The sequence below is a fragment of the Varroa destructor genome, unplaced genomic scaffold (assembly GCF_002443255.2).
Source record: "Varroa destructor unplaced genomic scaffold, Vdes_3.0 BEIS01000004.1, whole genome shotgun sequence".
Taxonomy (NCBI): domain Eukaryota; kingdom Metazoa; phylum Arthropoda; class Arachnida; order Mesostigmata; family Varroidae; genus Varroa; species Varroa destructor.
The window spans coordinates 31,899,218-31,925,053 of NW_019211457.1; the positions used below are offsets into that span (position 1 = coordinate 31,899,218).

At 42.8% G+C, this 25,836-nt stretch overlaps 1 protein-coding gene across 12 annotated transcripts in view; it reads right to left on the reverse strand.

The window, feature by feature from the left end:
* LOC111250466 (cell adhesion molecule Dscam1-like) overlaps positions 1-25,836 on the reverse strand; it is a 306,297-nt gene that overhangs the window by 45,724 nt on the left and 234,737 nt on the right. For all 12 annotated transcript variants that reach the window (XM_086988683.1, XM_086988682.1, XM_086988680.1 and 9 more), the window contains 4 exons: positions 13,112-13,256; positions 10,172-10,452; positions 6,617-6,778; positions 6,352-6,422 (listed from right to left, as the gene is read on the reverse strand). In XM_086988683.1, coding sequence (XP_086844809.1) covers positions 6,352-6,422; positions 6,617-6,778; positions 10,172-10,452; positions 13,112-13,256 — 659 coding nt within the window. The remainder of the gene's footprint in view (positions 1-6,351; positions 6,423-6,616; positions 6,779-10,171; positions 10,453-13,111; positions 13,257-25,836) is intronic.

The following is a 25,836-nucleotide window of genomic DNA, read 5'->3' on the forward strand; positions in this document are numbered from 1 at the left end:
TCCCACTACACACAGAGGGGGCCTTGGTGGTACTCACCCTGCCCGTCAGGCTTACGCCGGACCAAATCATAGTTTTCTCTCCACAGGCAAACATCCAGAAGAGATAGATGGTATATTGAGCAAACACGAGAAGGTCGCCTTTGCATTGCACCGGATCGCAACCTCAAAGTGCCGCCGCAACATTGCTAGCCTGACGGCCGCGTGCAAGGTGTCGGTAACGCTGAAGATGAACGGGTAGCAAAGAGGACGGTACTGGGGGTTGTAGCAGTGCTAGTGATGGCATCCGTCAGCGTGGATTTAACGGAACCCGAATCCTCAAAGAAAATAGAATCATCCGCCTAGACTGTGCTAGGTTTCTTGGCGATAATACCTAGGAAGGGTGACCTTCTATAGGTATCGATGGGTAAACTGACTGTCTAAAACAGGATGTACGTACTTGCGACCACCAAGCTATCATAAGGCAATATGGCTGAAGCCATCGAGAATACTTCCACGGCAACATGCCGACGACAACCGCCTAAAACGCTGGAGTACATAACCTCGGAAAAGTGCGCCCGCAGCAGACCGGCAATGCAGTGGTCTCGATGAGATGGAACCGTACAAAGGGTTCCTTCTGCACAACACGGGGCTTGCACATTCTTAGTCGGACCTTCTCGTCTAGTTGTATTTCCCTGTCTTCCTCTTGTTTTCGTATTCTCTATCAGAGGCGCAAGCACTCCTATATATAATAAAAGTGAAAGGCAAGCTACTGAAACAGCTGGGCAGTGCCCAGCTACACATGGCTTGACAGCACGCTGAATACAGCAGCCGTCTGAGTTGCTTTGTTAGCTTAATGATCGTAAGGTGCGTGACTAAAGTGACGCACGAACAACCTGCGCCTATTGTGTTCCTTGTTGACGCCAGTTGAAAGCGAAAGCCGTCGGATCCAATTAAGATAGCTTGCCACCCTAGTTGGGTACAGATCTGTAGGCCTCGCTGGTGCGTCGGAAGACAAAGACTATCTCGGTGAGAGCAACGGAGATCGAGCCAATTGGCGACTGTGACCTGTTGCTAGCATCAAGTCACAGCCGTCAATAGAAAGCGCCACGAGGAAAGGGAACGGACAAACTTGTTCTTGGATGGAAGGAACACAGACTCTGAAGAAGGATGTCACTCAGCCGAAACAGGCGTGCATTACATGGCTGCCACCTGTGTTCTATTTATTGGTTGCTAGTAATCGTAGGATCTCCGACTGACTGTAATGGGTTGCGAGATGTTCGAATAAGAGATACACGTAATACTAAATCTTGGGTGAGCTCAGCATGATCATCTCTCATTTCTGCGGTGTTCCGCGCCGACATGTGGCGGTCGTCACCTTGCTAACGGAACAGCAAACGCAAAAATACTACCGCCCGGAGGCTTCCTTTTGACTCAATGAAGACAGCTTCTCTCCATTTTCACTTCGTTTAAAATCGCTGCTTAACTACGAGGGCATTTCTCAACAAGATGACGCGGGCGTAATTCTGGCTGTAATTGACGAAAAGGAATTACGATGGGAAACGGAAAAAAACAGGGTAATGACTGAACGCCATGTTGTTGGACCATATGGACAAAAAAGTTACTTCGATCTGGTTCGCCCTGCCCTCGTCTTTATGGGCGTGAATATTTAGATGAATGTGCCGGTTCTCGCTTACGAAAAATCAATGCTACGAAATATGGAACCGTGCAGGCGAGAGTAGGAGCGAGTGACAGTGAAGGGAAAAAAACAAGAATGAATGGATGTGATGAATGAACCGGCTGTCAGGTACTAGTGTTATTCCATATTTCCGGCTGATCTTTGCGAACCTTGCTTTTGGTTGGGCTAGAGAAACTAATTTTGAAATGTTTTTTGCATATGTCCTTCCTACGACATTTATGAGCGGTTTCTCCAATGGAGGAGGGTATGCCTTAAAAATCACTTACTGTCAATGGCGCTGTCATGTGGCTAGTACAATGGAGACATCGTAGCTCGCTTCGCTCCGCCGGTAGCAATTGGCAGATGCAATATCGGCGCAGGTTGGCTGCTGGTTCAGTTCATGCTCTCGTTTGAATTCGTTGCTTCTATTGACGCTCACGGCATCACGTCAGACCCGATGTGTAATTCCCCACCAGCTCTAGATGAGAAAACAACTGGAGCACTGGAGACACAAAGCCAGGGTCGTCGATAGTGTTAAGAAACTCTCACAGGAGACATGCAGGACGTTCAAATGCGCCTCAAAAAAAGAGTTCTATATAGGATGTGTAATCTGCACAAAGTGGTGCTGGCGGCGTGACTGTCTCAGCGTCGAAGGCAGTGACGATAGCAGTAAGTGACAATTAGACCGGATCGTGTCACACCTCTCATTAGACGCACACAGTAATCACTTTTAGTTATTTGACTTAACTTAATCGATAAAAGTCATTGAGAGGGCACAAATAGCAGAACGAGAACCAGCGAAACTAAACGTAGAGCCCTGTTACTTTCAGCTCTGTTTTGCTCTGCCAATCGTCTACTCTCGTAAGCGGCGCTTTAATATCCGATGGCGCCCCTACTCGTATTGGTTAAGATCTGATAACCAGGTGTAAACAGGCCGAGCAAAATACGGCCTCCTGAAATGAGTCTTTAGTTGACGCTGTTGGCAGGCCAGGCTAGCGACGTTAGTCGCCCATTCGCCGGAACTGAGCAAGGGATGCAGCTGGCAGCGCATTCCTTGTCGTCATCGGCTACGATATTAATTACGTTTAACGAAAGAAAGGATAAATATACACGGTTAGTGTGAGGATGACACAGAGTTCACCGCTGGAAAAATCGGAAAAGGGATCTTAAAACCTGGAAGAGAAGCTGTTTCACGATGGAAAATGGAAAGAATGAAAGGAGGAAAAAGGAGAGCAAGTAATGTTCACCAGCTGGTCTCCTCTCACCCAAACTCAATTTAAGGATGAAGCGGCTATTGCTGTAAAGGTAGATTGCAGAACCAAATCAGCCAGTTTACTCAATATCCTTACCGCTTATTTTGGACAGAATGTAGCACTAGATCATTCATATGGGTATCAAGGGTGAATAGGTGGCCAGAAAACATCATGTAGGATCGTTGCGCCATAGAATATTAACTCGTAGCTAAACGCTTTAGCGATATAAGAAAATGGAAAGTGTCGAAACGATGATACATGTAGAGCAGATATCGGGGACTAGAATGATACAAGCAGCGCGATATTAGCAATCGGAACTATCTAAGCTTCAGCGCATTCTTGACATAAACACCATTCACAGTTAATTTGCTATTAGTTAAAGTAGAAATCTATGTCAAACAAACAAAACAACATTATCATTGAAAGGAGCTGAAAAGAGCGCTAATGAAATTTGCCATTATACGACGGGTTTGCTATTGTGTGTGTGTGCAGAACGGCGAAACATTCGGGCAAACAATTCGATTGCCCAAAGCTGAAGCAAATTCACCAGTAATGCTGCGAGTAGATAAGCGCAAAATATGAACAAGTGCAGACGCAGGGATCTGTCTGCAAAACTTCGCTCAGACTTCACACTCGGGGGGTATTCTCCTTGAGCAAGGATGCCATGAAGGTCCATCGGCAGTCTTAGGTCATGGCTGCAATATTAAATGTATGTTTAGTACTAACAGTAGTAGTAAAAGTAGACGTACGTAAATCATATTCTGCCGTTTAAATTCGACTGCCTCGGGTTCGCTTTAACAGCAACGATCCAGATCGTGAGTAAGCGACGATCTCTGAAAAAGTTCCGACGTATTTTCTCCACTCGTCCACTCTCCTTCCTGCAAGTACCAGCGGCACAGCGGCGGCACATTGCTGTCCAATGCTTACAGCACGCGTTCTGACAGACTTTCAGTCAAACTTACTCTGAGATGTATTTACACAAGCGGGCTGCCTAGTAGCGTTTGACAGCAGGCCATCTAAGCTGGATCATACGCAAAGAGCAATCTACGACCAACCAAAAGGCAAAAAGTTAGCTGTTCGCGTCAGAAAACCAATACTGATTTCGTACTGCAGCAGATGACTGTGTTTTCACGTTGCTCGCTTTGGCTGCCGCTTAAAGGTCCGCTGCCCGGGCATTGGTTGCTTTAAACTCCAACAGCCAACGGGAACTGGAGATAGTACTAAGCGATGGCTGGTTTAAGGCCGAATAGAGAGATCGGAGCTTTGACTCCGCCAGGGGATATTTAAGTTAAATAAGGAAAGCGCTCAGCAGTTCGGTAACTTTGCTGACCAACCAACCGATCATCGAAAATCATCACATCAATCACTTAACACTGGCCAGTTTACTAAAGGAGAATAGCATGGTATAGGTGTAGAGAAGGAAAACAGTACAACGGGTGTAAAGGGGTTTGCAAAGGCTTTTTGTGGAGAAGCTCGTGGCAACGGGAGTGCATCTTGAAGAGGGCCCGAATAGCTCGCGCGCAACATCACCCATTCTGATCGGCTTTACAGCGGCCGTCCATGACCCGATTCGGAAACGGCGGCTCTCACCCTCTAGCGACTGGGGGGACATCTTCCGCCCTGCTCGTGCGGTGGTAATACTGCAGCGTTCAACTATTTCTGTCGGTGTGCAAAACTATCTTAATATCAACCGCTATGACCGCCATGGCTACCGCTGCTACTGCTTGTAAAGGGACGAGGAAGTTGAATCTTACGAGCATCCTTACCGAGCAGCTTTGATGGTTAGTGATGAACTGTTGCGCATCCATCATCGCTCTTAAAAAGCCAAGTCCAAAATATAATTTCAGGGGGAGAAACGAACACAACGAGTTGCCCAAAAATGTCAACGAAGATGACTCCGACCGAAAAGAAAAAGCAAATTGAAGAAAATCGAAGAACGGCAGTAGCTGAGGAAAACCGGCCGAAGAAACCGGTATCGAAGCGCTCCTCACTCCACAGCCCAAAGGTAATCCACAAGCGTCGTCGATATAAAGGACTAGCACTTGACGCTCGACTTCAGAGTTACTGAACTGGCTAGTCCACTGGCGTACGTGTCAGTGTTGTACGAGAGCTAAAGAAACGCGATGTACGCGATTCATGTTCAAGTCGTTGTGCATTGGCCCGTAAAATCTATGTGCATAAAAGATCGGCGTAGGAGTTGGTTTAAAATGTGTTTTGGGCCGAAATAATTTAGTCGTTGTCCAGCCAGAAATTTCTACAGAATTTATAGTATTAGAGATAGGTTGTAGGAGTGACAACAGTGGCCACATAGCTACTATACGTAGACTGATCCGGTGCAGAACTCCGGCCACTCATGGAAAAAAAGGCGATCGGTAAACCAGTTTCATTCTGGAAATTATCTACTCGCTGGTAACGACTTCAATTCTCTGTGTCGATAGCCTCTGACGATGCAGGCTACCAGGGGTGGTAATGCCTCTCATGCGCTGCTTCTGTTTACACTAGTCATGCGCTGGAGTAATCCTGACGCAACATAGAGCGTTCCCTGCAGCATGCTACATTAGTGAATATATAGACTTATTTTTGTTTACCTTGGTTAATCACTATGACTAATGTATATAGCAGGGGATTAGTCAACCATTTAGAAAGCGGCAGATCATCTAGCCCCAGACAATTATGCCGGTGAAAGCTGGCTGAATGAAAACTCTTTTTCTCGAAGCTCACTACGAGAACTTGTGTACTCTACTACGGCTATCGCTCGATACGATGGAATCGGTCGAACTTCTGCTTAGATTGAAGACGGCCCTTCGACGCTTCTACAGGAGCGTCCCAGTAGCTGCCGGCTTATGCAGACACATGTGGAACAGCCAATATGTCCTATGGCCTGAAGACTTACTCTTTCGAAGCCTAAGCCGAATCTAGTCGAAGGCTAAAAGAACTAGATAGAGATGCGCGGCTACGCTGTAGCAGTTTATCCTGACCATCGATGTAAACTAAAGCGATGTACAAGTTTCCCTATTTGCTCCCATTCGTCGCTGGTTAGGTTCTCGGTTGTCGACTCCGTTGGGCTCGCCTTTCTCTTGATGGTCCCTTGATGGTTCGTAAGCGATTGGATTCAATGATGGAATATGATGATCGGCAAATACCCAGATCGCTCAGAGATTCTACAAGCTAAAGGTGCTACAAGGACGAAATGGTTGAGTTCTAGAAGACAATTATTCGGCCGCCGGCTGATGCTTTAAGGCAGGAGCTGCTATTTGGTGAATAGCTGAGTACATACATATATATATACGCACTATTCTTGCTCGTAATCGTTTACTGGGAATAAAAGACGAAACTTGTCTGTAGGAGCACACGCAATATAATAGTGTTACGTCGAACCACATAGAAAGAGCTTCCACGGTCTCTTAGAGATATACGATGTGAACGAAATAGCGCCCTACTTACCCTCCACGTAACTCGAATCGTCCGAGAATCTACAGCCGACGCTGTGACATGAGATGGAGGCGTCTTCGGCGCTGTAACAACGCAAACACGAACAAATCCACAATTGAAAGTCACTTTATTATAACTTATAATATATAGGTATCAGTATTAGACATTTTTGTGCAAAGAAAATGTTTACAAGATTACGTTTTAACGCGCATGGATGTCAATGGTGTAGTGGTTCTTATAAACCTGCAATAGCTCTTCTTCGCGGCTTATAACTTACCATCCATCTTGGTTTTGACAAGGGTGGGCTTACTGAAAATAGAGTCACCCAGCGCGTTGCTAGCCTTGATCACGAATTGGTATTGAGTTGCCGGTATGAGTTCTTGCAAAGTAGCGTCGGCGGATGTTCCCGGGACTGTAATCACTCGTGTGGCTTCAGGCTCTTGAATGTTCGTTACGCAAAATCAATATTACATACAGAAAAAAACAAAACATTTATTACGTTGCCTATGTTTTCAGTCAATATCAGATTAATGAATTATTCTATTTTTTCTTTCTATAGCAATGCACAAGCCTTGATTTAACTGTTTGGCCATTGATGTCAATCTATAGGTTACTCCCTGACAGTGTGATAAGTTAGAATAGTTATACAAATAATACAGCGTTTTCGAACCAGGTAGCTGTTGTTTTTGAAACTTTTATTAGCTCTTATTGAGTTCAACGCAACTCGAATAGGTCAGAGTGAAAATAACATTTTGGGGTTCGACAGATGTGTCATCGGCTTACTTACCGCTATCTTAGCCCGTTTCGGCCTTCTGATTACTTCGAAAATTAACCGGTTAACAAAATGCTTGCCAAAAGCGTCCTACGATATTGAACAAATAGGGGAATAGCAACGAACGACTTTTCACTATCACAGTCAGCCCCACAGTCAATATAGCCCCATTAACAGCCGCACATCGTTCATACAAGCTTCCTAAATAGCAAACTTGCGAACGCAGACTACTGCTGGCTGCAGACGCTCATTCTCGCACGATCTGTTCCATTAGAAAACACTTTGCTTAACTAATATATAGTACCATCCATGAAAACAGTGGACCTCCGCATATGGACAAAAAGCGCTCACAATTATTGTGCACTACCTCAAATAGTCGAAGCGCTGCGCGTTATTAAACGAGATATGCAATCGCACCTCAGAACTGTTGTTCGTAGCTAAAGTACTAATTACGTATAAACGAGTCGCAGGTACATCGTATACAGCTGACGCTAAGGGATTCGTTGTCGCTTGAGGTAGTGCCAGCATTGAAACAAGAGTTTTATTGCCGTAGCTTAGCTTGATGTTTTTTTTTAACCTGTAATCATTTACATTTGTGAATGTATGTGGACGACAGAGGACGTAAGCAAGGGAAGTCTCCCGACAAGCCACCGGTAATATTTGCGTAAAGAGAAATTACATACACATTTTTCGTATTTGTTCTGTACGTGCGTTACAGCACGTCTCTTGACGGTTTCAGAATTATAGCTAAGGGTGACCATCAAATTTCCGGCAGGCAGTGTCCCTTTACGTACTAATCCAGAAACAATCGCAACTTTTTACGAATTTATCCATGTTTTCTGGCTAGATATGGTAACCATAGTGAGGAACGTGTAGTTGTATGCAACTGGTGAAGATAGAGTGATACGAAACAAATGAAGGAGGAGGCTGTCATACTTCTCCTACTTTATTTATAAACGATTTTCTGTGAATTCTAATAAAGCCGTTCTTTTATCGCCTTTGTTTTTAGACATACGGCCCTAGTCAGCTTTTTTGTGTTTCGCCCAATGATAGCCACAGCGCAATACAGATCTTTACGTATCGACTGTCGAAGCTTGTCATGAACGATCTCTGAATCTGTACTCCAGACAGACATTAAACAATTAACCGTGGCGTATGGTATAAAAACTTTTTCGTTGATTTAGGGAACAAAAACTCCAATGTAAAAGGTTAAATCAAAATCGACTACCCATCTCTTACAATGTTTCTGCGAACACCTTCAGAGACTAGTATATGCAGAAATAAAATTACGGTTTTCAATTGAAAAATGATCTAAATTCGCATACAGCTATCATGTTCGTATTATAATGTCTTTTGTCTTGGATTCTACTATAGGGAACCGTCTACTACTTGTGTCGATTAATATCGCTTTTACGTACTCGCACTTGTTTGTGCCTTTACCCCCTACTTCTATATCCCCAAGCTACACGCACAAAATGTCGTCTAGCACAATTGACCAGCGTCATAGTTCGCTTTCAGCCAGTTACCTTGTTGGAAACCCAGTGTGTGGTAGTCCCTCTTGCCTTTTTTTAATCTTTAGCTGAAGCCGATCACGTTACTACGGAGCGAGACACAATGGACTCAAACGGAATAGTCGTATACCGAATCGGCCCCCAAGCTGGTCGGGCCAAACCAGATTCAACAACGAGGGCGATGACTCAATTTATCTTGATTTTTCGCCATTGTCATGTTGCAAGTACAATGTGAGCACTGCACTGTAGCATATATCGTAAGACGAAGATCCGGGCCGACAAGTGACAAGGTCCGTGGCACAACTGATTTTTCGCTGGGCCAAGCTAAAACGGGCCTGAGTTTCTATCTGTCCTTGTGTCACGATGTTACATTGGAAAGTATACGGGAGATCTAAAACCCAAAAAAGTTTGGCAGTAAGAGAATAAGCCAGTCCTGCTGGATGCTGGACATAAGCTTTTCTACGGGCTGCTCAATACCAAATGCCTGCTCCATATGAAACTGTGGTCCAACGCGGTTTCGACGCGAAAAAGGAGTACTGACGGTACGACAAGCGAGGAGTTCAATAGGCACACTCCCAAAGTTTTCATTGGCGGAAACCTTCGCACAGCGAACGCATACGAGGCAGCAGCAGTAGTATTGTTTTCCGTCTCTAAATAAGGATTCGTATTCTTCTACTCAGATACTTTTATAGGCAGAGGTTGACTAATCGGACATTAGGAACAGGGGTGAAGCTTCGAAAGAGATATAGACAAAAGTAAAAATCGAATGCTCGGTCTATTATCACTAGGGCAGAAAAGAACGACCAAGGACTTGCCACCGTGGTAATGAGCAGTACCGGGGTTCTCTATCCATACTCGCTAGACGATTGCAGAGACGAGACGGCAACCAAGTCTGCTAACGGTGAGCCGTTGACGACCCAAGCGGCAAAACTCTCGTCTCCAGTAATACAGTTCTGCCCCCGGCTTCACAAGATCTACAATACTTACAACATGATGCGCCTAATGAACAAATCGAGGCGGAGCGGGACTAGGCCGAGCAAATCAAGAGAAGCAAGAAAAGCTATGTCTTTTCCTTTAAAAACAGATATCTATCCAATTCCTGCTTTTTCCTTGTGTTTCGACAATGGCACGATTGTAGTTGCTGCGGACGACCAAAGAGCAAACAAGTCGCAGAGGGCTTCGATTGTGGCAGACGCGTACTAATGACATTATATCTCAATGATTCCCACTGATAACAAACTGTTCGTATATAGAATGTAGCAAAAATTACTGTTTACCTGTTAACGCACATACACTAGTATATCTGTGAAGAACTTTTTTATGCGCCAGCACTCACAGACGATTTATCGACTGAAGACAGTGGACACCTATACGGGCGTACGTATAGTCGAACTCGCGAATTGAAACTGTTTGCTCTACATTACGCGGTAAGCAATTGCGTTCCCAACAAAACAATTAAACTAGCTAGGTTTTTTAGGTAATACGGAGGCACCAGAAGCACTTTTCTTTCTATATTTTTCTCCTCTAATATTGACAGACAGGGACTTACCGGAGACCGGATGATAGTTGATAGTGTATGAGCTAATGTCGCTATTGCCCGAATAAGGGATGTTCCATTTGGCAACTACGGACGTGCTTCGTACGTCACTGAAGACGATATCGTCTGGAGGATCCGGAGCACCCTGTACAATCAGTCGAAGTCCTTCAGCGGCCTTACCGTACGGATTTGTGGCAGTACAGGAAAATGTCGCCGTGTCACTGCGCTCCGCAGCACGTAACCGAAGGATTGACTTTTTCCCGTAGAACGACTTTTCTTCGGTGATGACGTACCTGTGTGGGTAAATGCAATGCAAAAAATTATTTCTTTTAAAAATCGAGCTTGGCAAAAAAATATCCAAGACGACTCATTTGATTATCGCTAAAACAATGAGAGTATAGGCAATTTATTAGGGCAAAAATAAGAAACTTGTAACGTATAGTTATTTATTGTTAGAGAAAAAGAGTTTGGACAGGATTTCGTTCTAAGATTATTACATACACATTGTATCTTAATGCAATTATTTCAATAGCTCAATTGCCTAATTACTCTACATGTCCGTAAAACCAAAAACTCAGTAATTAACTACGTGCTTTGTGTGTAAAATGGGTCGGCAACCAACCTCGCTAATGACTAGTGTCTGCTCAAGTGTAAATTAACTCAACGGGCCCCAAGCCACACTCAAAGCGATTGACGCCTGTATGTAGAAAAACATGCGACGACTGCAAACTACTTGTAGAAGTCAACAGTCTTTATTAAGAAGGCAAGCAAGATAATTTCAGCAAAATCAGAAATCGTAATAGCCTAAAATGAACTGATAGCTCCACTACGACGTCGTAACGTTGTTGAAAGCAACTCTACTCAGTATGCGACCCGTATACGCTTGTATCTCAGAGTTAAACGAAGTTGGGAAAAACAATTAGGCTAACTTTGTCAGACTCTGACACGGCTACAGATCCTCTTTAGTTCGTCTCCGACAACATCGGACGCTTTTCGCCACTTGCGTGCACCAACGATATGCACATGTATACTGCGTAAAATAGAATAACCATCTGTTGCGGAGCTCTTTTGCCCTCGTTCTAGCCATTCTAGTCAGCTTGTTCATTACAACAGTCAGAGAGTTGCGATTAAAAAGCGATTTAGAGAGCAGGAGAAAAGGATTTACGCGTCGTCGCACGCATGACGAGCCCTGCAATGATTCGAAAAGATGCATTGTGCAAAAATCGAACAGAAAGATTTGCGTATAGCCCTCAGTAGATTGCTTGTATTGATAACTCAGATTAGAACGATAGAGGCGCGAAGGGCTCCTTTACGTCACAGAAACCTTTTTTTAGTCATCAAAGTCATGAGACAGCACCAAATGGAAGTTAGCAACCACAGTCACTAGGCGGAGGGGTTGTTCTAAAAATGGTAGGTAGCCAAAATACGAGGAGAGGGCAGTTAAAGCTCTCGTTCCGTAGCATCTTTTGGATGTTCTATGTCCACCGTCAGTCGTGCTCGAAATACGACCTTAGACTTTTGAGAAGAAGTTCAGGATTGAAGCACAAACAGGTAGCACATAGCAAAGCATGCAACTGCATTGTGGTTTATGCGTACATATACGGGGACGTAACACAATTAAAAGCGGCCATAACGTTGTGAGCTCTGTGGGTCAAAAACACTGCTAACGGCATAGGGTCAACGATACTTTGCATAATCACAGTAGAGTGATGAAACTTTAAAAATATTAAGCCTTTTTAATATAAATAAATCATTTTTATATTTTTCAAATAATATTACTCAACTAAATATACGCTATTTGACATTCTGCGATCTTTGCGCTAATACCATAGTTTCATTACTATCAATTTTTCCTAATTTATAGAGGGATAAGTTTCTTTTGCATTGAGACTAAAGTAACATTATTGAAAGAGTTCAGATGAGAAGATCCGGGCTATATGGCGAATGCGTTGCCATCCATGTTCTCTAAGTCTCTGTAAAGAACTATGTGGTTCAGCATTGTCATGGTTCCGTTTAATTATCTTAGTAAGTTGTTATAATCTCTTTTGCTATTGTCAGTAGAAATCCAAATCAGTTGTTACGCCAGGCGGCAGCAATCTATAATGTACAATTTCTTTCCAGTCTCAGCAAACACAGCGCACCGTCCCTTTTCATTCCAGTCTCCTTCCATTAGCCGCGATCAACGGCCTTATAATCTAGTAAATGATTTTTCGTCAATTTCTGGCCTTTTTTTCCGAATGGTTTAAAATTGTTTCGTAGTGGATGTTTAGCTCGTTGTCGACGTTATGGGTCGGTCCTATTCAACTCTCGCAATTAGCAAATCAACCCCTTTTTCATACAGGCCAATTTGTACGAGAAGCATCCTTTACATCGAGGAACGAAAGCGACAAAATCATTCTAGAACCGACAATGTATTTTGATCGTTAACCCACGAGACCTGTGCCTTTATCATAACAGAACTGTAACTTAAGTGAACTCTTGCACAAACATAATTCACTTAGAAGGTGCTTTGTTTTAATTTTTAATGAAAACGTTCTCGATTTTCGGGTGACACCAACGTTATATATATAGAAGGCATCATAGAACTCAACATGTGTATGTTTTTAAAGTTGAAGTAGTTAGCTAAAAAAAAAGCGGGCAATACTTTCCTGCCAACAAAATATACGTATCTGATGAGAGGGAGAATTTGCTCATTTCGGGCACAGATAACTCGCTTACACAGACGTGTGACGGATAATAAAAATTGTAACTGTTTAGGGAAGATAGGGCTTTTATGTTTCTGTTCTTGCTTTTGTTAATTTCTAATCTGTATTTACCGTTACACATCAGTTTAACTTGAACCGTGCTTAGTTGATACACGACGAAAACCACCAACGACCTATACGAGATCTTTTGGGCGAACCGAAAATGCAAAATCTCGGATTATTTTAGGTATAGGAGATTGCCACATACCTTTCATCGTGCAGGGGAACAAGAATGCCATCTTTACTCCAGATGATGGAAAGCGGTTCATCACCGGAGACCGTACAAGGCAGACTCGTTTCTGCGGTGCTTCGTACGTGCATACTCTTTGCTAAGCCGGTAATATGTGGACCACCTATATAAGTAAGAAACAACACAAAGCAAAAGAGACCAAGATGAGTTAACATAATAAGGCGCTTAGCTCTTATAAGCATAAGGATGATAGCAGTCTAATAAATTCTGTATTTGTTTAAAGCTAGCCTAAGCCTATCAATATTAACAAATGACAATAATGTCGTTTTCGCTGTGTGTAAAAAAATACGAAAGAATAACGAAAAAAGAATAACCAACAGTCCCTTGGCCGATAGAAGACGAAAATACGAGTCAACGCTTAATGAAGCTAAAACACGCTAGAAAAAGCCAATTTGACGGGGTCGTGTTTGTATATTGTACAGTATTCTACAAGAAGCCACCCAAATCATAATAGGTAAATGTTTGAAGCATCGTACGCCTCACAATGTCGCCAGCGGTAAAATGAATAAAGAGCTAAAAAAAAAAACATATTTTTATCTTGCAAAATATAAAAGGTCGTAATTTGAACACGCTTACGTTTGCGAAGAAGTTTGCGGTTAAAACAATACTAGATCTACAGTTAAAAAATACTGCTAGAGGGCGGGCGTCATTAAAATAGAGACATCCACTTAACACCTAATACTTGGTCTGAGTGAGTTCGACAAGCGATAGTAACCGGTAAGTTGTAAACGCTTAATGCAACTTTCTCTTAGTTGACCCATTATATGCTACGCAGAGCTTTATTTTATTTTCTTTAAAAAAAAACTTTCGAAATTAGCAAAATATCGCCAAACAAATTATCAAACATATTATTCACAATAATAATTCGAGACATACATTTAATATTATATATTAATATACGTAGATTATTTAATATTTCATCTCAGTTTTCTTAATTATCCTGTTACAGTTCAGGCTTATGCAGAGACGGGTAACACTTTCAATTAACAGTGAACTAATTATGGAAAGGGAACATTTACCTCTTTATTATCGCTTGCATACAATTATAATTACTGCGGTAGGCTTAATTGTTGAAGTGTAAATATAGTAAGTTCATTATATCTTTGATGTGAAGAAGCAGTAAGGAAAAAACGAAGTACATAAAAGCCGCCATAAGGTAACACGGAAGTCACCGCAGGCTATTCTGGCACATATAAAGTGAGGTAATTCGGGCTCGTAGATTGTACGGTTGGATGTTTGCTGAAGCAGAATCGGGTAGCAGTTGTATGTGATTGCCAGTTGTATATGTGCCCATTATGCGGTCTTACTTTTAGGCTATACATTTGCAATCCGAAAAGTTCAACAGGAACCACTGAGAAGCAAACAAGAATGTAGGAGTGACCTGATAATGCGACTGGAAATACAGCCTGTATGGCACATTTACATCATCGATACATGGCTGTAAGATATGTGAAAATTCCATCTGGATAAATACTTATACGCGCAACAAAGCTTTGCGACCCAAAGCGAAATTGTTAACTCTTAATTCCTAAAAATGAAATCCCATCAGAACCGTGGATCTGGACGATCTTCAGCGGCGTGAAGTTTAAACCTTCGTAGCACTTTGGCTCAAATGGCGTTCTGATATAGTTTTTCTCGGTCGTATAAAGGCTTTTTGCACTTCGGGCTTCCACACAACTTTGATAAAACCGAACAACTTGCAAGCGTCGTAGCCGAGGTCGACGGCCAGGTCGTGAAGGCGGCCAGTGGCATTATTCGATAATGTTTTCATACAAAGACTTTCGTTGAATGTAGCATCTTATAATTTTTGATCGTAGGAGCGTCGATCTCGATGGTAACATTGATTTCGCTCGCTAGCTTTTTCAGCCAGTCGGCGTAAAGTGCTAGTATAAGTGAAATAGTAAGATGACCCTCTAAAGCGTCCTGTGACACACTTAAATTAAAATAATTAAAGCTATTTCCTGAAAGAGAACGGTGACTTTATAATCCAATTTTTATGAAAAGCCGCTTATAAACAATGTTTCGTATCTTCCTTGGCTTCAAATACATTCCTCAGCACTTCAACTCATTTCATTTGTGCTTCAATGACTGATTCATGTAGAAATGAATTGAGCCACTAAGCATCAGTGATAACACATAGGAGCGTTATGATCATTACTATAGTAACAATGCAGATTATGTATGCTCGCTCGTACGCTGTACACAAGAAACTATTTTATTTTTTGCCAGAGTCCCTTAAAGCATAAAAAGACACTTGTCTGAACTTCATGACTATGAGACTTTCGCCAGAATTCCAGTTAGTCTTCTCGCCTTTGTCAACCTCGGCCAGAAATAGATCGACGATATTCAGTACTTTTAATTTCATTTCGAAGCAAGAATGTCGAAATAAGGTCCTGAAAGATACCTCTCGACTTTGTTTCTAGCCGGTTGCTGTCAGCTTCCCTTGTTAGGCAGAAATCAGTGCTCTTTGGCCAGTGGCCTTTGATAAAATCGCCTGGTTCCGTAGCTGGCCGAGCTGTGAAGCGCTTTTCAAGCGTTTCATAATGAGCGTCGGCCGTAACGGTTTTGTGGTCAATAGTTCCAATGTTTCTGTCAAGAACCAACGATATATTTATCATAGTTGTTGGGTGGAATAAACATTGATGTTCGCTGTCGTTTGTCCGTTAACCTAAAAGTAGTCCAATGCGCAACCGCGTGTTTATAGTGCCCAATAACGATATAAACAACAAATTTATCTTTTTTTGGGAGCCGATTTCTGAGTTAAGGCTTCGAGCGCGAATCGAACCCCATATAGACGTACTTCATAGTCTCACCTAAAAGTAGTGTTTTTTCAAACTTCCAAAAAATACTAATATTCACCTAGTACCAGTAAAAACTATTATTTAGAAATGTATCGTATTATGAAAGGTGCACAATAACGCAGATACAGTAACTTATCCTAATAACAATTCCCATTGCCGATATCCTAATGCATTTTATATTGAAGCAATTCCTGGATGCACTACTTTTTGAAAACACGAAGTTCCTCGAAATGTCCGCCAAGTTCGTTTTTTTATAATTGTTTGATGTGATTTCGACCAGAAAAGAGCAAAGGACAGCTCACCAGTAGAAGTAGATTATGACGTTAGCGTTTCTACTTATCGAAGTGCGTACGCTGAGGTTTTCAAAAGGTTAAATTGACAATATTCTAGTACATGGTAGCTTTAGTATAGGGTAATGACCCATTGGCTTTCCTAGCTTACAGTTAAAATGTACATCGATGCAAAGCTATTATGCCTTGAATAGGACGGAAACTCACCTTAAGTCCTAAAATTACATCGCAAATATATTTTTGTGCCTTCTAAGTTTAATAACACTTTCCTGGTGGATTCGTTGTGAACGAATGCTACTTGACAATGACCACCTGCGTCTTTAGAAAATGTCGATAATAACGAAATAACTAGGGGAGCGTTTTTTTTTTTTGAAGTAGATTTTAGTTGTTACTTTTATATCAGACTAGGTCCTATTAACTCGAATCGTTGGGCCACACCTGAATGCAAATGCCTCCGATAAATAACAAGTGGTGGAATAATAACAACTTTAATAACAGAGTAGAATCAACGTATCGATGGCACCTTGATCTAATAATCATCCCATAAATTGAGATTGGTTAACTTCGACGATAGCATACATGTGGCGTTATTATTTAATGGTAATCTAATAACGTCAAATATTCGCGTGACAGATTGAAGTTTGTTTTGCGGACAACTTCATAGTCGCAGTAGTGCGTTGGAGAGAATTTAGCCGTGGATCAAAGCTCCAACTCTCTTGAAGCTAGATTTATTCAGCTCATATTAGCATCAGTCAGTCAAAATATGATATATTTATGACCCTTCAAACCAATATTTAGAGTTGAAAAGTCAACGCCATATTACGGCTAACCCCTCATGCCAGTCAGGGGACCTTTAGTATCCCATTCAATACGTCCAATAACAATCCTTTAACTGTATAGCACAACCTCATTTCAAGTACCCGATACGCCTCTATTCTAAATAAGCCCTTTAACACTGTTGCTCTTGGTATCAGTAAGAACAGAAATGTAGAAGCACTACAACAGCATGCCTATCTGGATCGGTGCACATTTGAAACTGGGAAGAGTCTCCAAAAAGGTCTCATCTGCTTCGCTACGCTCTTGGTATGATGGAGCGTTAATGCCGCTCCGTGGCTTATATGGCCTCGTTGTTTTCAACAGCTTCAAGCACAGACAGCTGTAACTCTCAACAATTACTTCGACTGTTGGCTTACTATGCATGTGTATTTGAACTCGCGCATTTCGGCCTATAGAAGGAAATCGTTCTCCACTTTGATGCTCAAAATTGGCCCATACACCTGAACGAAAGAAGAAAGGCTGGAAAAGTCGAGGAAGTAGTTGCGAAATGAAATTCTCAATTCGGATCGCTCAAGCCCCATCTTGCTGCGGTGAACTAAACGTTTATAAGGGTAATATGGATATACGCAATAATTCTTCATTGCACTCTCCATGAGTCCGTCAAATCTCACAGTGGAAAGACGACACTTAATGGGAATTTGACAGATACGATGACTATACGCCGAGTCGTGTCGAATTTTGCTGCGCTTTATCTATTCACCTGTCTATCTAGTAGGTATTGGGATCGATCGGAAAGCTCTTGCGAAGAACATGTTCGCTCCCTATGCTCCCTACAACAGAGCTATAAACAACGGTGCACCGTAAACGTTTTTACCTTTTGCGAACGCCGGCCTAACACCGATAACAATGTGGGTGCGCGAGAGTTTGGGTCTCCGATGCATGTGATAATCTTTCATCAGTCGCAGTGGCAGCACTTGTAGTGGTCTAAGCCAACAAAAAATTTAAACCAATAACGCACCTACTTAGCCCCGCGCTTACCCGAAATACATAAATACGCGCCTTGCTCTCTTTTTAGGAATATGCACATATATACATAAATGGGAACTCGAATTAGTGGTGTCCCAAGTGGGTCGGCTTAAGCTCTACCTATCATGTGTACGAGTTTTCACTCACCCAATATCCTTCTCGGCTCTTCGTCTCGCATAGCTCGCGTTATATTCGCTGCCTAAATGTTAAGCGTTGTCAATGCCTTTATCGAGAGGTTGGATGAAGAAGGTCTGAGACCTCTCGTTAGTACAGCTTAACCCCCACCCAGGTCGTCTTGCTTGCCGGCTTCGGTAGCAGACGCTATAAGCATACTTATAGAGGTGGCGATGTTTTCTCTGTTTTTCCCAAAGGTGCTCGATTCTGCGATCGTTAAAGGCAATGTCGGAGTGCCTCGCTATTCTGTCTCCTCTGCGAGCTTTTGCTGCTATCCGCGCTAACTCTTCGGAGGTTGCGTGGCAGGCCACATAGGCCCACATGCCCTGAACCACAGCTCATGCCGGCTTGGGTATCAGGTGTCTTAAGTAATGGCCTGAATCACGAAGTAGCCCGCTTAATTCCTTAACTTCTGCTGATGAGCAGCTGTTGCTATACTAATGAGAAATCAAATAGCAAAGAAGGAAGGCATCTATAAGCCTATCGTCTGGCCCACTACCCTGGCCCCTTCCTCGCTATATAGCACCGTTGTTCTCGTCTGAAATCCGGCCACCTCTTCACGTAATACGCCCACTATCACGTCATAATCTGCTTTGTCTGCATCATATATACGCTACTATCATAATATTTTCAATCGATGCGGGTAGTGCTGTTGCTCTAAGGGCGCTGACGATGGTCACGATTCTACTAATACGATGAGTTAAACACTATGCGACCAAGTACTAATAACGTGTAATTTGCAATAATTGGACCTATTTTGTAAGTAGTTCTATAACATTCAGAACATACAGTGAACATCATAGGACTCCATAGGACGCAAGATTTATACGTCGAACCAATCATCGACGCAGCGCCACTGTCGAATGTAGGCCTAAGTGAAAAAAGTTACTGAACCTACACGGCATCGTAGGACTTGTGAGCGTTATAAAGTGACGTTTGTATAGACGAAACATAACGACATTCGGTCAAAAAATTGTTTAATATTATCAAGGCAAGAATAAGGGTTAAAAAATGTTTGTATTACAATTCATAGTAACAGAACGATACATGTACGATTTCCTCCCATGGAAGCTATCGCATGTAATCGGAAATTAAATGCTACATACGGTTCTCATTTTGCAATTGCAATTCAAAAGGACGAATATATTCACTGTGTCAATAGTATGTCGGGTAATTTTAGTTTTTTATACTTCGGTAAATTGTATGCTTTATGTACGAGCCACTTGAAGTTAATGCCATTTAAACTTTCATAGTTACATGGGTTAATGTGTGCATCTAATTCAAGATATTATTATAGGCGATAGGTAAACAACAAATCAAATGACACACAACACTGACCTAGGATCTCCGCTAATATCTGCTGTTACCTTGAGATTTCCTTGAGCAACGGCATTTCATTACGAACTTCGGCTTGTGTAAATATTTCGAAAACTTCACCCCGATACAGGCCGTCCATGTTAGACTGTCTTGTACGAGCGTAAAGAAAATAAAGTCGACTACGCTTGTTTCGTTAATGCCATCTTAGCTTTAGAAAGGCTCATGGCATCCTTTTTATTTTTATTGAGGGTAAGAGGACCACCACTACGTGCCAACGTCAAATTTAGCAAAAAGTCTTGCTATTCATGCAGACCGTTTATTAGTTAATCAGATCCTCATAGTCATGCTGTTTACTAAGCACTTAGATAACCGTGTGCAGCCTCTACATGTGGGTTTAATGGCTATTTTATTCTAATCTATATAAAGGTCCATATTTAAGGTTCGTAGTATTGTATTCTATTATTGTTCTTCCATTAGCTTGGATTCATTAGTTTAGGCATTGTCTTATAGCATGATTTCGTTAAATAATGGCCCAAACCGCACCATACCTCCAATATCTATCTGTTAATTGACTGTGCCACTCATACTCTGATCACAATCATTTTCGGTGCTATTTTTTAGTACAGTTGTTGGCAATGACATAACGCTTATTTCAAGCTTAACTTCTCTAGATCTTAGCGATCCATACTTACTATTTCTTACGGTCGTGATCAGCATCTCTTGCTCCTTCAGCGTCTCGTCAATGGATCAGAAGTCAATGTGTCTTTAAACTGTTTTAACGCTTTTTTTTGGGTATATCTTGGACAACAGAGGTTGGGTGCTGCTCGTTGTCGTCATCAAGTGTCTATCGTCACGATGATTCGTACACGCACAGCTGCACGTGGACTTTACACCCACCGATTATGTCATCGATCGCCAGAAGGAAAAAAGCGCATTTGCTATTCTCAACGCGTGCTAAGCTGTGTTGTATCGACACGGACTCGGTTTCACGATGACAGCGCCCTATTCTCTAATACTTATACATTATTATTTAGAGAATGGGGACTAGCGGCGGTCGTTGCGGCGGCATCGTAATTGAATAACGATGACTAGGCTTCTTAGCCAGAGTCAGCAAAAGACGGGCACTATACGAGGCAGGCATCGCATGTCTCTTCCAGCGTCTGAGCTGGCTGCAGTCTTAAATACCAATTAGGCGCCTGGCCTATAAGACCCTGTTTGTCATCATAGCACCGTGTCGACCTCGCCCTGAGCCCCAGAGCCGGTTATTTAACATCTGGATGCCTGCCGTATTTCGTTCGTGTTGCTAGTCTAGTTGGTCTATTTATATAAATTGAGCCGGTTGGGTTGGGGATGCTGTGTGAATAAACAAATAGGCTCTACTTCTTTGATTGAACCTATTTATTTCTTCATACAACACCCACCAAAAATATGGTTGATATTAGTAACGGCTATTAGAATCTGTCTGTAATGTCACGCTTGAAACTAGCGTCGTTCAAGAGCCAGCCAAGTGTTGCGTACGTTAGTCCATGACTTATTCCAGTTTATCGTCAATACTTGCTTGAGACGCTTGTCGGTGTCCAGTAAAAAGAAACGATATCGTTCACATGAGCGTAAGACACTGATGAAGCTTATAAGGCAAACCAATAAGGGAATTTCAGCACATGTAGGATCAATTAGCCCGCGCAAGAGCTGCAGTTTTTTGAGGGACCATTTCACCATTGCCGACTACTGTTGCAGTAGCCACCACTGCCATCACCACTATCAAAACAGCTTTATTACACGACTCCGCTACTCCACCATATGAAGCAAAATGGCCGGGGCGGACCGATGAGACGTCTATCCTGAGTAGCGCTGCGCGGACTAGCTAACGTACGGAATAAAGATGTGTAAGAGCGAGTGCAAGCACCCTCTGCGTGAAACGAGTTAACCTTATTGCCTTTGGTTCACCAATTCCCAGGTCGTTCCTGGGCATCATCTCCTTCGCAATGTCGAGGGATCTTAGACCGAACGTGACTCCCCGATGTGTAACGTGTCGTGGAACAAGCCAACGAACATTGGGCGAGTCACCCTTGACAGAAAAGCTACTTTTAGGCGTAGTGGTTCAGCATGCTTTGAAACAGCTCTCTTTCCCAGTCCTCTTCCTATTAGAACTTTACGTGGCTGTATGTCGTACGATGCCAAGTTGTATGGCCCAAACGAATAGGATGAACGACGATAGCTGGACGAGGAGGCGGATATCCTAAAATGACGCTAGCTTAGTATCAGATTATCTCTCTCATGAGGCCGGAGGAGCTGCGAAAGATCCAAAAGCTTCACGTGAGCCCCCGCAACGGGATGCACCGTTGGGGTTTTCATTATCCGAGAGACCTCCACAAATACTCAAGTTTTGCTGCTGCCGCTGTTCTCCCTTCCAAATAATCCGACCCGTAGCTTCGAAGCTGCCTCATACGCCTCTCGTACCCAACCCGGTTGCCACAGCCATCAAGCCCACATGAACCATCAACAAGGGATGTGATCATCGCTAAAGAAGCATCATTGAGGGAAGCGTCAAGGAACTTACGGGGTCTTGAGGATTCGACAGCACGTCGTCGACGGACGAAAGACGCATCATCTCCTGCGAAGGGAAACGAGGCAGACGAAAAGCGAACCTTGCTCGGGTGACGCCAGCAGTACCGGAGTCGCCAGTGGTTCAAATCCTGCTAAGTTGTCAATGGCTGAAACGGCGACCAGACAGGATACGATTTGCCTCTTGGTTGCAGGTTCGTCTCTTCATTCCCATATAACAAACATTACCCAGATCTTTCTTCGTACCAGCTATCGCGATTGCCCTGTTGCAAAAAGTAGAGTAATATCATTTTCTCCCTGGCCTCACCGTGCGGCTCGTTGCCGCCTCATGCCTCACGACAAGCCACTGGATAGGAACGATGGTAATCGGCTGGCCACGGAACGTTCGACGTGGTCAATAGTCCCACATTCATCGTAGATAGCAGGCCAACCCGCGAAATATTTGTACCTAACATACAGCAATGCAGAGTTGGACTTTTCCAGAGCAGCGTCTGCAAGCAACTGCGCAATACGACTTTAAAGTAGAACAGATACATTATCTGGACTGAAGAACGACAACTCGAAAGCCGAGAAAATTATTGAAGAATTAGCGCGCATATAGCGTAGAAGTGTCAAGATGCCATTCGACAGAGTCGCTGCTTGTCTGTTTATCCATTTGTTAGCCTCATTTCCATTGCAACTTCAGCGACTACAAAATACGGATTTGTTATCATTACGCGGTTCCATCCTACGCGTAGGGTAACCTGTTTTTCTAATTTAGTGAAATGTTGTTGACACCACATTTTTTGAATCGGGAGACGATTTTATAATAATAATAATAATAAAAATAGTACTAACGACAATCATTTGTGACCCTATTTGTACTAGAAAAAGCAGATATACTTGACTAAACCCGGAAAATAATATAGTCGACATCTCTCACTATTAACGACCTGCCAAAACCGTATGCTCACACATCTGCCAGCAGTTTCGAAATAACCCGCCATCTTCCTAATTCCACATAACTCGAAAACGTCCGCTTTTTCAACAACAAGTGTAAGCATGCCATATCTTACCAGCACAAATGTGGTATATGCATGTCAGAACAGACTGCCAGCTTTCAGCTTCGAAGTAAGAAGTTTGACCATACAGCTCATTACATAATATCTATTTGCATGATTATTACCTGAGACGTAATGGCACGCTCAGGGTTTGCCTACCTGTCGCTGTTGAGTTCATACACACAGATAGATCTAGACATACGTTTATACGTACGATGCCAGCACCACAAACCAAAAAAACTTCACGCTAATTTGATTAGAAGTGACCGTAACTGACGTTGGGGCCGTTCGATAGCGGCGCCGGTGCCTGGCTCTGAGTCTGCACGAGCAACGATGCAGGTGTCTGGAACAACCTGCCAATAGGGAGCGCCATCATTATAGATAGTGGTAGACTCCGACATAATAGACAGAGTCGTAGAAACTGTAATACTAATCCAGCGCTGTTTGCACAGATAAGGACTTGTGTGTATATTAGAGCAATTAAGTTATTATATTATGGTTATTCGAGAGAAATATATATATAAATGAGATATTGTATAGGTTCTTCTGTACATGCCTTAGATCTTATAACAGACCTTTGGTGGTCTGGGCCATACAAGCGACACGAAACGAAGAGAAAACTTAAATGAAGAAATAATTTTTATAAATGATCAGATCCGTGCTAGAAAGGTTAGGATAGCGGAGTGACAATTTAGGTGTGAACATACATTGAATGCGGCTAATCGGCGTATACGAATTAGAAGATTAAACTAGTCTTTATAAAAATTAGATCTTATATGTATGCTAGAGGTCAACTGTCGAAGACGCTGCTAATGCACAAAAAGGCATAGTATTCGAAACGACTTTACTTCACAAGGTAACCTACCAGCCGCGCCACTGTAATAATCAAACAGCAATAGAAGCACGAAATACGTGACGCAAAGGCATAAGTAATTAAAATGGATTCGTGGAATGCTCAAAATCCGTATAACATGTAAGGTAGGTGTAAAAAAACAGCCCAATGGAATCGATCAGATACCGTCACGATATCGCGCTGTAAAGTAACTTAGTAACTCGGACAAACAAAGTATGTTTACTGAAGTACGTGGTCGAAGAATCTGAACGAGGACACTGCGATTGACTAAGAAATGCAGCTATCACGAGATAGTAAGAGTAATGCGATGTGGACAACAGACTAACTGCTATAGCTTCACGTTTAAAATACGGTTCAGGTTGAGCAGGTCCGTTCTGAATTCGTTCTATGTTAGATTGGAAGAAATAGAGTTGTATTAGGTAAAAGGTAGGCTATCTGTACTCAGATCACATGCGAGACAATCCATTCCGTACTTTCTGTGTGTGAAGACCAGCTGCTTGAACTGCATAGGTGGTGCAAGCACATGCGCCTATGTATTATAAACCGCACTAAACAAAAGATAGATTGTGCCGCCTGATTGAGAACTCGGCTAGATGACGTAATTTTGGTACGCCTTGAATCGCGAACCGTCTGCTAGGCGACCAGCATGGCAGGCGCAACTGGCAGCAAAAATAACAACGGCAATAACATTAACAACAGCAGCGGACTTTTAGCCACTACCAGCCTTCTCGCTATTTCGTGCCGTTGATTTACAACTCATTCTCGGTCGTCGCTCAGTCTTTCCTTCTCTATTCCGCTTTTTTCAATGCGAAGACTCCATGGGGCTCATACACTCGACAATGTAATGGGGATGATGCATTTCCTTTTCGTTCAATTTAGCAGCTAGGGAACAACACCCACTCATGTGTCCCGACAGCGTGAGCCGTTTCCACCGTCGGCGAGCTGCAACAAACGGACGTACATCCCCGCTAGAGCTCGGACGACGGCAGTTCTTCCCTCGAGGCTCAAGCTGACAAGGCCGTTGCCCAGCGATCGAATGACTCTCTTCTATTATCATGTAGCATGTGTACTGAGTGTGTGTACGTATACGTATATATACGCGTGCGTGTGCGTATTTGAGGCAGTGTCGTTCCAAGCCACATAAATTATTGGGGATAACAATGTTCCTATTAACTGTTCTGTACCGTTAGAAAAATGAGGATCAAGAGCGGATAATGGAACGCGCTGTCTAACTAGGTATGCGCAAAAGTACCGAACAGCGAGATAAACATCGGGATCCGGCGATAGCTGTGGACGTGTTATAATGTCGACACGTCAGAAAACTTGTGTAGATGCATGTCATTCACTCGGGTCACCGGTGACCTTTTTACGGGAAGCGTTTATTTGGGCTTGGGAATGGGCTCGAAACCGTATGAGCGACGGACATTGCAATGATGTTTGTACTCATCGGAATAATTGTTGATGGATGAACGTGATACCGACTTTGCTACAAACGGATAACTGTTAAGCTCTAATCATCTGAGAAAGGGAGCAACGGCATCAAAGGCGACATGAGCATAACGCAAACAGTATTTACTAGCTGTCACAAATCTGTTGATAAATAGGCAATCTTCGTGAACGTGTACCCAAATCAAAGTACTACCATTAACGCATTTCACTATGAAGATATTAGAAGCACGCTTCAGTAGCTGATAACAAGCAACCTGACGCGGGTTCAATAATTGTAATAAAATGACTCAAAGAAACAGTGAAAACGCGCTAAATAAGTTTCTTTGTTTCTTTTAGTCCCGACAGATGCGCTCATCTAAGCTAGTACACTTACATATAAACCCAAAAAATT